A 14,562-nucleotide genomic window follows, 5' to 3' on the forward strand; every position below is an offset into this window, starting at 1 on the left:
AATAAATATGAAGCGAGGGAACACAAACCACGACAGGAGCCGTGACCTCTGGGGCGGCCGCAGAGTGATGTCACTTGATGAACAGCGTGTGTCCCGGCAGAAGCCGTGGGGGTCCCGGCGCCTTGACCTTGGCGGTGAGTGCCCCGCACTCTGAACTCTCGGGCGCTCTCCCCTGGACGGCAGGGGGGCCGGAGGCCAGGCATTGCCGCCCCTCCGCGGGCCTCAGTTTCCCAGCGTCCAGTGGGGGAGCGCGGGCTGGTATTTAAGGATTCCGGAGGTTCCCCCCAGGTTTTCATCAAGGTTTTCCAGACGAGGGTCTCAAAAGCCACAAGGTGAGCATCCTCGGGACCTGCCGCGGGAGCTGCTTGCCGCCGCCCCGCAGCTGGGGACGCTTCAGAACGCAGGCGGCGGGGATCCCAGCGCCGGCGCCTTAGGTCGGACGCGCCCAGACCCGCGGCCCGCAGGCCCCGCCCACCGCCGCCCACGCGACGGCGCCACAGCGCCCACTGCTGGCCGAGGGCGGTCTGTACCCCTCGGGCTCCAGGCCTCGCGTCCACTCGCCCAGCCTCTGCGTCGAGGACGAACCCGCTGGTTGCGCCTGCGCACTGCCGCCCACGCGCACGCGCCTGCGCCCAGGTCCCGCTTTCCGAGAAGTGTGTCCCGCGCGCCGCCCCGTGTTTCCAGAGCAACTGGGCGCCTCTCAGCGGCTGCGCGCGCAGCCTGGTGGTGTGGCGAGGCGGTGGCGGTGTCCCCGAATCCTTGCCATGGCGGCCGCGGACCCCAGCGTCTTCCTGCTCATGGTCCACGGGCAGGTGGAGAGCGCCCAGGTGAGTGGGTGTGGGACACGGCGAGAGACCGAGCTGGGGCCGAGATCACCCTCGAGGTCCCCGGACCCGGCTGCTGGGCTTGGTCCTCTAGGGATGGCGCCCGAGGCGTCCGCGAGGGCCCCGCGCTCCGAGCCCTCAGACCCTTCAACTTAGAATGGAGACGATTCGGTTCATCGGACCCAAGGGTGGTCGCGTCCCGGCGGGCGCAAGGGGGCGCTCCTCTCCGTCCCCCCTGCACCCCTGACACCTCGTGAGATCCGCGTGTTTCTGTTTGTGTGGTCACCAGGTGCTCATCTCATTCGGTCCTCACCGCAGCCCGGTGCGTATGTCCATCGTACGAGCATCCCCGTCTCACAGATGGGAAAAGCTGCCCAAAGGAAGTGGCAACGCTGGGATTGGAACCCTGATCCTTGCGACGCCAAGGCTTGGCCCCACTGCCCTTTCAGGCTGCTTGGAGGCTCTCCGCTGGGTGTGGGTCCTGTGTGTCTACATTGGAAGCACCCTCGCGACTCCCACTCTGCCCACCCTTCTGCTCCCGGGCCACTTCCAGCCGCCAGGCCTCCAGCTTAACGCCGTGCATATGCTCTGTCCCTGTAGCACCCTGGGTTCTCAGGTTTTTTCAGTTTCTCACCGGGTGTCCTCAGATCGCCTCTAGGCCCATGCCTGTTGTCAGGTGCTGGGGACACAGGCGTTAAGCCTGTTTCTTGCTCACAGTCTAATGGGGTTAACAGGAATAAACACGGGCGAACGGAGGGAGGCACCAGGGACGGAAGAGCCAGGAGGTGGCCTATGAGACAGCCTGTAAGTTAGGGCAGCCTCCCTGCAGGGTAAGTTTTGAAGGATGAGCAGGAGTTTGCCAGATGAAGGAAAGGGAAGGGCGTGTCGGACAGAAGGTAGAGGTTGAGCAAAGGCCCAGGGGCGGCAGCAGCTCCCTTGGGCTCCCACATCTCGAGCCCCAGCGCTGAACTCTGTGTTCACCTTGCGGCTGCCTCTCTCATCCCAGCCCGGGTGTCTCAAGTTCAGGATTACTGTTGACTGTACCTGTCTAGCCAACACGGTGGCCTCCGCCTGAGTTCCTGTCAACAGAACTGTGTGTATTTGTTCCCCTAGTTTCCTGAGTACGACGACCTCTACTGCAAGTACTGCTTTGTGTACGGCCACGACTGGGTTCCCACAGCGGTAAGCTGGACTCTTGGGCCCCTGCCTTACAGCCCTCGTGACTTGGCGTTTCTGAAGGTGTCGAACATGCCCCTTTCCCTCCCCCACCCCTAGTTCAGAACCATTTAAAAGGTAGACACTGCGTTTAGGGGTGACCTAAAACGAATTTTCTCCTGGGCGAGTTGGGAGTGAGAATGCAAACAGCATTGGGCTCACTCACACACATACCCAGTGCCGGGAGCTCGCGTGTGGCATCGAACGGGTAGGCAGTGCCGACAGGCCCCAGAACACCAGCCTGGAAGGGGCTGGGTGGTAGACGTTCTGGGCCAGCTCTCTCCTGGGTGACCTCTCAGCCTGTGGGGAGGACTCGGGAGTTCTCCCCCCAGGACTTCCCGAGGATCTGGGAGAGCTCCCCAGTACGTGGCCTGGCGTGTGTTCAGGGCCCCACGAGACACCCAGATGGAGATGTGGAGTGGGCCGCGGGGGTGGGGCAGTGCTGATCTGGAGCTCAGAGGCAAGGACCAGGCTGCAGATGACCAGTGTAGGAGCCCTCAACATGCAGACCACATCGAAAGCCCGGAGACCAGTGAGATGTCCAGGGCGGATGAAGGAAGCATCCAAAGACTGAGCCACAGACACCCCTGCAGGACGGGGGGGTGCGGAAGAGCTGTGGGGCAGGAGCAGCCCCCGGGAGGAGAAGGAGAGGGAGAGGAGGAGGAGGAGGGGCACCAAGGCATGTGGGGCCCCCGAAACCCAGTGGAGGAAAGATTTCAGGACCTGGTTAGCTCTCGGACGCTGCGAGTGGGCCACAGAGAACGAGGGCAGAGACGTAACCAGAGATGTTGGGGTCACTGGTGTTTACAAAGATGCTTTGGCAGAGTGGGGGCCTGTAGTCAGACTGGAGTGGGTTCATGGAAGAAAAGGAAGGAACAGGAGCTGGTGAATACGGGCCACTCCTTCAAGGAGCTTTGTTGTAAAGGGGAGCAAGCATGGGTGGATGGTGGATGTGGAGGGAGGAGGAGAGTCAAGCAAGTCTTGTTGGTGCCAGAGAACATGACACACATGTGTGTGCCGATGGGGAGGAGCTGGGTGAACTGGTGCCACAGGAGAGGGCGATGCCCCCCTAGGGCAGTCTCCTTCAGCAAGGCAGGGGGGACAAGGGCTCCCACACGGGTGAGGTTGGCCTTTGGAGGTGCCGATCTGTCATGAAATGCAACATTAAGAGACCTAGGAGCTGCTCTAGCCTCAGTTCCCTTTGTCTGGAAGTTAGTGTTTGGGCAGAAGGCAGGGGAGGAAACCAGCCCTCCCAATGACCTGCCCAGGTAGGGGAAAGAAGGACTGCCCAGAGCTGGGACACTAGCTGTCAGTGTCCTTGTCCTTGCAGGGTCTGGAGGAGGGCATCTCGCAGATTACATCTAAGAGCCAAGACGTGCGGCAGGCGCTGGTGTGGAACTTCCCCATCGATGTCACCTTCAAGAGCACCAACCCTTTTGGCTGTGAGTCCGCACGGGCCCCGCGGGCACGGAGAGGAGCCGTGGGCGGCACCCAGGGCAGTCTCAGCCTCATCCTGCCCAGCACCGGGCACACGCAGATCTTCAGTGCCCGTCACCTGGGCCCTTGTGCCAGCCTTGCGGCGTGCTCCTGCCAGATGGCATCTCCCCCGTTCCTTCCTCCCACCCCGGTTCATCTCCATGCTGTGCAGCTGCCATTGTGGGAGGTCAGAGTGAATCCGGCGAAGCTCCGGCCTGAAGCCTTGGATAGCTCCACACCTGTGAAGGGCAGAGCCCGGTGTCCAGGGCTGCAGTGACCTGGAGAGCTGACTCTGATGTCCCTCAGCTCGCCATCACACCCGGACCCTTGCTGCTCCCGTGCACAGCCCAGCGCCCGCCTCCCGGCTGTGCCTCAGGCCGGGCCCCTGCCCCGGGGACCTTCCCACATCCTCCCTCTGACCCTCCCAGAAGGCTTCCTTGGTTGTGGTTACTTTCTCCTTGTCTGGTGGTTACTTTTCACTTGAACTTAGTAAGCACTACTGTGTGTAAAGCCTGGGCAGCTCCCTAAGGCTATGAGTGCGTTCCCTATGCGGACTGTTTGAGCTCCCGAGTCCTGTCTGGTGGGTAGATGACCCCCGTTTCTTTTCCTACATCAGGAAACAGACTCAAAACGGATGTCACTTGCCTTCGCCTCACACCTCTTTGCTGAGCACGGATCTGATTTCATGATCATCTGATCTCATAGTTCAGACCTTTCTGCTGCACGTGAGCAGGCCCAGGTTCACCGGGTAGTCCCGTGTAGGGCTTCCTGTCCTGCCCTCACCCTCCCTGGGCAAGACACCTCCACAGTCTTCCTGGAACGGGGCTAGAGCATGACCAACATGCTCTTGCTGAGTGAGGACAGTCGGGAGAGGCCCATAAAACACTAACAGGCAAAGACAAGAGAACAAGTACAGGAAGGCGTCAGACAGACAGCAAAGCAGTGCCTTAACCAGGTCAAAACCTGGGAGGAAACCAGTCCACAGAGGAGACTACGGAGGGGGGTGCAGGCTTTGACGGCCCCTCTGGTGTCGGGGCACAAGGCGAGGCGTCAGAGCTCTGGACGGGGTTGGACTCTGACTTGTTCCACCACTTTTCAAGCTGTCGTCATAAAGCGCGGTGACTAAGACAGTCATTTTGGCACAAAGACAGACAAACCCATGGAGAGCCCCAGACCCACGCCGTGTGGACATCTGACCTCACGAGCAGGGGGCACGGCCAAATCTCAGGGGAGAGTGTGTGTCTGAGAGTCTTTTTGGTACATGGAGCTGGGACAACGGGGCGTGCCCAGGGTAAAGATGAAAACTGACCCTCCATGTCACACAGACAGAACTCTGCCCCAGATGGGCGTATCCATGGAAGCATGAGAAGCAAAAGGCTTCAGGAAGACAGCCTGGGACACGGGAGCTGTGCGGTCAGGGGAAAAGAAAACATTGTAAAGAGAAACGTCCATGAGTTTCCCTGTCACAGGGAAGGGCTTCCGCTCACCACGACGTCGAGGATGACAAGGCAAGTGACAAGTCACACGCACTGCAGATCCATGAGACAGACTGGCCTGCAGAGAAAGGGACGGGACACTCTCTCAACTTACTTTGGTTTTTAAATTTATTGATTTTTAGAGAGAGAAAGACAGAAACACTGTTCTGTTCCTGTGTGTGCCCTGACTGGGGTTCGAACCGGCCACCTCTGCATCCTGAAACGGTGCTCTGAGCAGCCGAGCTGTCCAGCTGAGGCTCCACTAATTTTAATAAGAACAATTACTAAATTATAGTCAAGGAAAACACCAATGAAAGTGAGCACCCTGTTCGCCCCCCAGAATAACTCGAATGAAACTGAGAAGAACAAGCCTTTGTGAAGACCTGGAGGAACGGAGGGGGGTGCGACCGCTTTGGAAAGCAGCTTGGCATCCTCTAAGACCGAACACGTGTGCCCTGAGTAGTTCCCTTCTTGGGTACGTGCCCAGCAGGAACGTGTGCACATGTGTGACGAGCTTGTGCAGGAGGAGCAGTGTGTTCCTGGCCTCACCATCCACGAGAGCCCCGACAGGGAGACCACCCGTGTGTCCGTCAGCGCAAGAGGAAGCCAGGCCTGCGTGGTCGGTCCAGAGGCTGGACGCGGCAAAGCGCTGTGTGAAACAACGTGGATGAATCTCACAAACGTGTCGAATTAAAGCTGAATACAAAAATAGACATACTGTGTGATTTCACTTATGTGAAGTTCACAGGAGGAGGTGGAACCGAAGTACCCCTTTGTTCGGGACGCATTCTCTGGCAGTGACACCTTCAAGGACTGGTCTCGTAAAATTCAGAGCGGTGGCCCTCACCTTTGGAGCAGCGTGACAGAAAGGGCACAGGCCTTCCCGAGCACTCACCGAGCTCTTCGTCCGCCTCAGGCCCCAGTGCAAGCATCTGAGAGACGGAACGGGGACAGGGGTGAGGTCGTTGGGGTGCCTGGGCTGGCGGCTGCAGGGTCAGGGCCTCACTGCCCCACCTGTCACCTGGAGCAGTGATCTCCCCAGCACCCAAGGGACGGACAGATGGACAGAGACGAAAGGACCAGAGGTGCCTTGTGAACAGGGAACAGGTGGAATTGTTAGCATATTAAAGGACGGTGCCTGGAAGGCGCTCTCTCTCTCTCTCTCTCTCTCTGTCTCTGTCTCTGACCTCTCCCATGGACATTTCAAAACCAGCCCCTCTGGCCTAGAAGCCACGTGTTCCACGCTCGAGTCTGACGCCTTTCATCAGAGAGGAAGCCCCCAGAGCAGGCCCTTGGCCCCGTTCTCAGCGGGTCCCACACCTGGAGTAGGGCCCTCTGGAGACGCTTCTGTGTCTGACAGAACTGGGGCAGAACCCGGGCTCTGTGACTCCCAGACATCTGGGCCAAGCAAGGGGCTTGGCCAGCCGGTTCTGGTTCCCCCGCCCCCCGCCCCACTTCCCTGCATCCTGGGGTGCAGAAGGGGTCCCTTGTCCACAGCTGCTCTCTGTCAGGGCCCTGCCCTTGGGCTGCTGAGCACCCTCCTCGCTGCTCTGCCCTCCGCCTTCCCCGTTTCCCAGCGCTGACCCCGCCTTCCCCGTTTCCCAGCGCTGACCCCGCCTTGGCTTCCTCAGGGCCGCAGATGGTGCTCAGCGTGTACGGACCGGACGTGTTTGGGAACGACGTGGTCCGGGGCTACGGGGCGGCGCACGTGCCCTTCTCGCCTGGCAGGTATGTCCTCGCTGTCACCTGCTCTGCTCAGGGACCTGGGCATCCTCAGCAGGGCCTCTCCTGGGATGGACTTCACCTCTAGGCTGAGGATGGGCTGGGCACCAGGAGCCTGGGCATTTCAAGTCCGCTGGTGGGGGCACAGCCCACCTCTGTAAGGAGAGCCAAGTGGGTGAGGTTCGTGCTGCCGCCCAAACCCCATGAGGTGGGAGGGGTGCTGGGGCGTCCTGAGGGGCCTGGGTCCCCTGCACGGGCCTGGGCAGTCAGGGTCCGGGGTTCAGACAGCCACTCCCGGAGCTCTCTCCTCCCTCAGTGTCCTGCAGACCCCTCACCAGTGCCCCTTCTGTGCCCGGCCCTACTGGCACCAGAGGACACAGGTGTCTCAGACACATGTGTGACTGCATGCTCTGCCCTCGGCGCCCGAGTCGCAGACGTGATGGAGAGGCACACTTGACGGGGCATCTGTGGCACAGGAGGGCCGAGGTCAGCGGGCCTCAGAGGACGGAATTCATGCGGAGAAGCAGAGGGACAGGAGGAATGGGGTGTGCTGAGTGCTCTGAGTACTGTTGTTAAGACAGCGCAAGATGCCACGGGGTGGGGGGCAGTGAAGGGGCGGCAGGTAGAGGGCGGAGGGACAGGGCCTCGGGCACTGAGGACGGGACTGGAGTGGGCGGGTGACCGCGGGCAAAGTCCAGGGTCTGTCGGGGGGCTTCCCGGAGGCAGGGCGTCCAGGCTGGGCCGAGCATTTGCACACTCAGAGACAGACAAGGGTACGGGAGGGGGGGGCCCCCGAGGCCTCGGGTTCGAGGTTTGTAACCCTAACCTCCTTCCAACCCCTTAAAAGAAACAAAACCCTCATGCGACCAAGCTCTACACGCTGGGCCGGGTCCACTGTGCCCCCGCGCCCTCCCGGCGCTGAGGTCCGCCGTGCCCCCCCCCCCCCCGTCCTCCCGGCGCTGAGGTCCGCCGTGCCCCCCCCCCCCCGGGTCCTCCCGGCGCTGAGGTCCGCCGTGCCCCCCCCCCCCGTCCTCCCGGCGCTGAGGTCCGCCGTGCCCCCCCCCGGGTCCTCCCGGCGCTGAGGTCCGCCGTGCCCCCCCCCCCGTCCTCCCGACTGAGGTCCGCCGTGCCCCCCCCCGTCCTCCCGACTGAGGTCCGCCGTGCCCCCCCCCGCGTCCTCCCGACTGAGGTCCGCCGTGCCCCCCCCCCGTCCTCCCGACTGAGGTCCGCCGTGCCCCCCCCCCGTCCTCCCGACTGAGGTCCGCCGTGCCCCCCCCCCGTCCTCCCGACTGAGGTCCGCCGTGCCCCCCCCCCCCCCCCCGCGCCCTCCCGGTGCTGAGTGCCACGCCCAGGCCACGACGCAGCCAGCGCGGGCTGGATGGTCAGCCTGGGCTCCCGCGGGCACCGCGGGGCCTGCTGCTGCTCACTGCCCACTGCAGGCTCAGTCCTTTCCTGTCCCTCAGCACATCTGTCTGTGAAAACATCTGTTTCAGGCACAAGAGGACCATCCCCATGTTTGTCCCAGAATCTACATCCATGCTGCAAAAGTTTACAAGGTATGTTTTCTACACACCACCCTGTCCCCTCCTCCTGACCTAGGTGGTCAGGGTGGAGAGAGGGACGTCACACTCACCCCTCACTTGTGCCAGGTCACCTTGCCAGGTCTTCACTGGGGACAGATGGCAACGAGTTCTGTGGGGTTGCCGAGGCCACTGCTCCAGCAGCACGAGGCCGAGCAGTTTTACTCGGTGCTGTCGAAGGTCTTTGTGTGGGAACAGAGGACACGGTGTCAGACGGGCAAACGCTTGTGACGTGACGTGACGTGACCACGGTCGGGCGTAAGGAGACACAGCGGTCAGAGCCAGATGACCTAACAGGGCCCTAGTAACTGAGTAGGCAGCACCCATTGGTCAGTGCTCAACGCCTCCCTCCTGGGGAGCTCCGTGGGGGTGGTCTGAGCAGAGGCCAGGGCTACGGTGGGCCGTGCGGGAGATCCGGAAGGACGTTCCAGGCACAGGACAGCACGTGCAAGGCTCTCAGGAGGCCACAAACTGGCCTGCTAGCAGCGGCCAGGGGCTGGCTGTGGCCTGGATGGCCAACGAGGGGGACGGGGTGGGGCACTCAGGGGGGGCAGGCGGGGGATCTGGATATGGCCCACAGGGAGTGCTGTGACCAGGGGACAGGACGACTGGGCCTCAGGCTGCTGCCCCACCGCATCCAAACTGCAGTGGGCGGGCCGGCTGGCCCCAACAACTGACCAGGGATGGAACCAGAAGCCTCCATCCGCCGAGCTCAGCTCAGGCCACCGCCACCCCCAATAGGTCAGCCAGGAACAGGCCTGGACCCTCTGTTCACAGCTGGGACAAGGGGTGCATGTGGTTCTGGGGCGGCAGCTGGCAAGCGGACCCTGCAGGCCTGGCCAGGACCAGGGAGAGGCCGGGGCAGAGGGGCAGCGCTGGGCCTGTACCCAGGAAGCCTCACCAGGTTCCGAGGCCTGGGGAGGGAAGAAGGGGCACTGGAAGCCCCTCTGGAGGCCGCTGTGACGGGAAGGGCCAGATGCCAGGGTCAGTGTCAGCCGGAGGGACCACGCACCCCACAGGGTTGTCGGGGAAGCAGAGGGCAGTGCCCAGCCGTGCCAGCCTTGGCGCAGGGGGGGCTAAGGGCTGGGAGAGTCTGTGTGGCTATCTGGCCAGGGGTCTGTGAGCTGCCCGCCCACAGCTCCGAGGGAAGGGCTGGGAGAGTCCGTGTGGCCATCTGGCCAGGGGTCTGTGTGCTGCCCGCCCACAGCTCCGAGGGAAGGGCTGGGAGAGTCCGTGTGGCCATCTGGCCAGGGGTCTGTGTGCTGCCCGCCCACAGCTCCGAGGGAAGGGCTGGGCTTGCGCCTGAGGTCTGACCGAGGAAAGGTTCTGCTGCCAAAGTCGGAGCTTTCAGTGTACAGAGCGTGCGAGGCCTTCGCCGAGGCCTCGGTGCGGGAGGCCCCCGGCCCTCTGCAGGGGCTCTCGGTGGCTGCTGTGTGGGTTACCACAAACTCGAGGGCTGCGGTCAGGGTGTGGCCGGCCGCACACCCTTCTCCCTCTGGGCCCCAGGCAGAATCCTTCTAGTCTGCGGCCTTCTTGGCTCATGGCTGTCACTCCTATTCCTGCCTCTGGTCACATGGCCTGTGTGTATCAGATCTCCCTCTCATGGGGACATTTCTGATGGCATTTAAGGTCTACCTGGAAAAGCCAGGATAATCTTCCCGTGTTAAGATCCTCAACTTAATCACATAAGCAGAGACCCTTTTTTTCCAAATAAGGTCACATTCACAGGTTCCAGGGACTGAGACCTGACATCTTGGGGGCCATTGTTCAGCCTGTAACGGTACCTCCAACCTGGTCTCCATATAGCAGCGAAAGAGGAGTTCCTAAGCACAGCCTTAGAAACTACTCGGGCACATCTCTGCAGTTAGGGTCAACCTCAGCCAGAGGCTCCCAGGCCCCCCCATGTCCCCTGGCCCCGCTGACCTCGTGCCGTCTCCCCCATTGCACCTCTCCCTGCCTCAGTTCCCCCAGCCGGCTGGGTCCGTCCCTGCTGTGTGCCCTTGCCTGGTCCGTCCCCGGGCCATGTGCCCTTGCCTGGTCCGTCCCTGCTGTGTGCCCTTGCCTGGTCTGTCCCTGCTGTGTGCCCTTGCCTGGTCTGTCCCCGGGCCATGTGCCCTTTCCTGGTCCGTCCCTGCTGTGTGCCCTTGCCTGGCCTGTCCTCGGGCCGTGTGCCTCCTACTAGCCCTCCACAAGCAGACGGCCCTCCTTACCTTGGGGGAGACACAGCGACATGATCAGCCTGTGTCTTCACACCTGGGTTGTGCCAGGCCCCTGGGGGCTGCTTCTCTGCCTCAGCCGCCTGTGAGGTGGGTGCTGTTAGAGCCCCACTCCTCAGATGGAGAGACTGAGGCACAGAGATGCAGGGACTCACCCACCCAGCCCAGCCTGGAGCCCGGGCCCCCTGTCTCCCTCCGTGTCCCCTTCCTTGGGGCTGGGAGTCCACGAGCCTCTCACTGCATCTCCATGCAGCCTGCAGACTAAGTGAGCAGTTCTCCAGCGTCCAGCAATGGGTCAGACAGGTGGGCCCCGCTGCCGTCCAGATATCAGAGTGGGCTGGCTGGAGGGATCCACCCAGCCTGCAGGTCACCACTCTCCTGGGAGGGGTTGGAAGCTGACCTGTCCTGAGGCTCAGGGTGCCTCACTCCTTCCACCCGGGAGCCCGAGGCTCCTCAGACGCCCGTGTTGCCCGTGATCAGTGCCCGGCTCCGGCAGGTCTGGAGCCCAGAGGGCGGGGCAGCGTGGAGGCCCCAGTCACGCCCAGCTCCGGTGCCCCCCTGGTGGCCGCGGGCGAGTCTCTGGCCTCCTCTGAGCCTCTGTGGCTCCTGGGGGGCGGGTAGGACAGCGGGCTGTCAGAGCGACTGAGTTAGTGGTGGTGTTGGCACAGCTGGAATCACAGGCATAAGGTTCGTGTTTTCTGTGGCACTTGACTCACTACCTTCACCTCAGGGCCCCGTGGGGGGGTAGGTCTTCTCTCTATTACTACTGAGAATATTAGGGTTCAGAGATGGGGCGTGGCTTGTCCTGGATCCCACACTAAGCACAGTGGGAAGCCCAGATGTGGTCCTTTCTGCCAGACTCTGGGATGGGGCCCTTCTCCCTGGGGAGGCTTGTGGGGGGGTCACACGTGCCCCAGGCCCCGCCCCCACCTCCGCTGCCATCACCTTCCGGGTCCTTCGCCTGGGTTCAGGATGGGCACCCCCACTCCGCCCCCGTCTCCCTCAGCGCCTGTCCCCGGTGAGTCAGACCAGTGGGCCCGCAGAGAGCTGCCTCCTGTGCGGAAGGAGCTGCAGAGCCCGCAGGCTCCCAGCACCACCTCTGTGGCCCCTGGCCTCGCCTTTCAGACCGGCTGGGGGGGGGGGGCTTCCGCCCACACGTAGTGTCTGTGAGGACCCGGCCGTGGCCTCGCTCACCTGGTGCTCTGTCTTCCCAGCTGGTTCATGGGCCGGCGGCCTGAGTACACAGACCCCAAGGTGGTGGCCCAGGGCGAAGGTCGGGAAGGTAAGGCTTGACCCCCGAAGCCCACCCGTCCCCCCATGGGCAGGCTGGAGCCTGAGGGACTGAGTGGACCCCTGGGGAGACAGGGTAGGTGCTGCAGGAGCAGTCCCAGGACCTTGTCCTCCTGTGCGGGGGGGGGGGGGGGGGGGGCAGGCTGAGACAGATTCCCAGGGCCCCTGGCCCTGTCTGCACGCCCGGCTGACGCCCCTTCTTTCCCCAGTGACCCGCGTCCCCCTGGCTCTGTCTGCACGCCCGGCTGACGCCCCTTCTTTCCCCAGTGACCCGCGTCCCCCTGGCTCTGTCTGCACGCCCGGCTGACGCCCCTTCTTTCCCCAGTGACCCGCGTCCCCCTGGCTCTGACTGCACTGCCCAGCTAATGCCCCTTCTTTCCCCAGTGACCCGCGTCCCCCTGGCTCTGACTGCATGCCCAGCTGACGCCCCTTCTTTCCCCAGTGACCCGCGTCCCCCTGGCTCTGACTGCACTGCCCAGCTAATGCCCCTTCTTTCCCCAGTGACCCGCGTCCGCTCCCAAGGATTCGTCACTCTCCTCTTCAATGTGGTGACCAAGGACCTGAGGAAGCTGGGCTACGACACGGGGCCTTCGGACACACAGGGTGTCGTGGGGCCCAGCCTGCCCCAGGGGCTCCCCCAGTGAGGGACAGGCCGAGCAGCTCCCCACGGCGCCCAGAGCCAGCCAGCCACCTGGCCTCTGCTGCCCGGTACGCAGTAGGGAGGGCGGTATCTCTGTAAGATACATGAATCGTCGCTTTGTCACAGAGCCCAGGCCATCGCTGTGCCTCCCCCAGGTAGCAGGTCAGGGCCGGCCCTTATGCACTGCTGTCCCCAGCACTCTGGGGATGGAAGCACTTGTCACCCAGCCATGCTCCATGACCACCAGCCTGCTAGCAGGAGGTGTCTGGAGGCCCCCGGCCTGCCCCCACCTGCACAGACGAGTCCCTGGGGCTCCGGCTTTCTGGCACATCCATGGCGGGGGCGGGGGGCCAGCCTCGCCACACACACCGCGCTCTGAGCTGAGGTGGCCCAGGTCCCCGGGCAGCAGCTCACCAGCCCTTAGCCCAAGGCCAGGCCTTCTCACCCTCTCCCCGTGCACACCCTGGGCCCCCGCCACCCAGAGCCCCAGGCAGACCCTCCGGGCGGGGCAGTGTGCCCAGTCTTTTCCCAGCTCCCGCCCCACAAAGTGCCCACCCCAGGCTCCTGGCCGCCCGCCTGCTGCCTGGGGATCCCCGGCCCCACCCTGGCACACCACCCAGCTGCCACCCAGCCTGCACCACACGACCATGGGGAGGCCTCTGCCTGCCCTCTTGGCTCTCCCAGCAGCACAAGGAGCTGCTGGGGGCTTCCCCCACCCGCTCAGCTCGCCGCAGGCTGGAGCTGAGAGCCAGCAGAATCCGCCCGCCTGACCGGGAGGGCGCTCCATCATGGGGCCGCACTGAACCCCACTGTCCCTGCACGCCTCTGGGGCTCCCACACGTCCACCGTGCTCAGAAGTGGGGTTTGTCCTTGCTCCCCACCCGGCTCCGACACGCAGGCCATCAGACCACACTCGGATGTTCACTGAAGACCAGACGGCCTTCTTCCCTCTGGGGACTCGTCCATGGCAACACCACTGACCATGAGGACAGTCCTTCCCACGCCTGGGCTTCTTCCTCATCCTCCTGTCTTGCAATAAACGGACCCTCAGCAGCTGCCCGTGGTCAGACCCTGCTTCTCGTCACCACTGACGGCACTGCCTCGAGTGTCACCCAGTGTCCCTCCCTCCCCCCCTCCCTGTGTGCAGCTCTCCTCCCGTGGTCGCCGCCCTGACGGCCGTCCCCTCGAGGTCCTCTGACCACCGCCCGGCCCCTCCCGTCAGCCCAGCTGAGAGCCCAGTCCTTTGGGTGTTTGGGTACCTTCTTCCTTTTTTCCTTTCTTTTCTTTTTCAAAGAGGGCTGCACATTTATTTCAAGGATAACAGGAAACTAAACTCAGTTTTCTCTTCTGTGTGCCTAGGAAAGTGCCCTCCATGGTGTGCTGCTCAGTTCAGACTGGGAGCCTGCCGGTCACTTGCAGGGGCCGGGTTCCTCCAGAGCCTTGCTCTCCTGAGCAGGGCCACCCTGAGGAAGAGGTCAGCAGGGAGTCCTGTGCAGACGACTCACAGATCAGCCACACCTTGCTTAGGGGACCGAGGGTTTAACAACCTGTTAGTATAATTCACAGTGACGAACTGCCTCTTGTTCTGGTACATGCTTACACCACGGCCCTGTGCGACCTCTGTGAGGGGAAGGGACAGATGTCAGAATGCGTCGTTTAAAGAAGCACAAATGAGACTCTTGACAGTGCTGTGTTCTTGTAGGTCATCTCAGGACGTAATGTCTCTTCGATCGTCAGGTGATAAGAGGGTGAAAACCTGTGAATCAAGCATTCAGCTGGATTCTAAAAAGCCAGCCTGACCTGTGGGGGCACAGTGGACCGTGTCCACCTGGAACTGAGGTTGCCAGTTCAAAATCCCGGGCTTGCCTGGTCAAGGCACATATGAGAAGCAACCACTATGAGTTGATGCTTCCTGCTCCTCTCTCTCTCTCTTCCCCCCCTCTCTCTAAAATCAATAAATAAAGTCTTAACAAGTAAATAAAGACAATAGCCAGGGTCTCGCCCTGGCCGGTTGGCTCAGTGGTAGAGCATTGGCCTGGCGTGCAGGAGTCCCAGGTTCAATTCCCAGCCAGGGCACACAGGAGAAGCACCTATCTGCTTCTCCACCCCTCCCCCTCTCCTTCC

General features: G+C 62.6%; 1 protein-coding gene across 2 annotated transcripts; it reads left to right on the forward strand.

Annotated features, from left to right (window-relative positions):
• The first annotated feature begins 679 nt into the window (after window positions 1-679).
• B9D1 (B9 domain containing 1) lies at window positions 680-13,494 on the forward strand. 2 transcript variants are annotated; one of them, XM_066264390.1, is made up of 8 exons: window positions 685-827; window positions 1,114-1,146; window positions 1,938-2,006; window positions 3,370-3,481; window positions 6,622-6,718; window positions 8,206-8,268; window positions 11,723-11,790; window positions 12,300-13,494. In XM_066264390.1, exons 1-8 carry the CDS (start codon window positions 765-767, stop codon window positions 12,440-12,442), a joined length of 648 nt encoding a protein of 215 aa, XP_066120487.1. In that variant the 5' UTR covers window positions 685-764; the 3' UTR covers window positions 12,443-13,494. The 2 variants fall into 2 exon arrangements, with proteins under 2 accessions (XP_066120488.1, XP_066120487.1); XM_066264391.1 differs by lacking the exon at window positions 1,114-1,146 and having other exon boundaries at window positions 680-827.
• Window positions 13,495-14,562: the final 1,068 nt, after the last annotated feature.

Source organism: Saccopteryx bilineata, chromosome 2 (assembly GCF_036850765.1).
Source record: "Saccopteryx bilineata isolate mSacBil1 chromosome 2, mSacBil1_pri_phased_curated, whole genome shotgun sequence".
Taxonomy (NCBI): Eukaryota; Metazoa; Chordata; class Mammalia; order Chiroptera; family Emballonuridae; genus Saccopteryx; species Saccopteryx bilineata.

Excerpts from the sequence above, each read along its gene's own strand:
- B9D1 (XM_066264390.1), top strand. The coding sequence starts at position 765 with ATGGCGGCCGCGGACCCCAGCGTCTTCCTGCTCATGGTCCACGGGCAG. Across the intron at positions 2,007-3,369 it reads ACGACTGGGTTCCCACAGCG|GGTCTGGAGGAGGGCATCTC; the intron begins GTAAGCTGGACT and ends TTGTCCTTGCAG. Across the intron at positions 8,269-11,722 it reads ATGCTGCAAAAGTTTACAAG|CTGGTTCATGGGCCGGCGGC; the intron begins GTATGTTTTCTA and ends CTGTCTTCCCAG.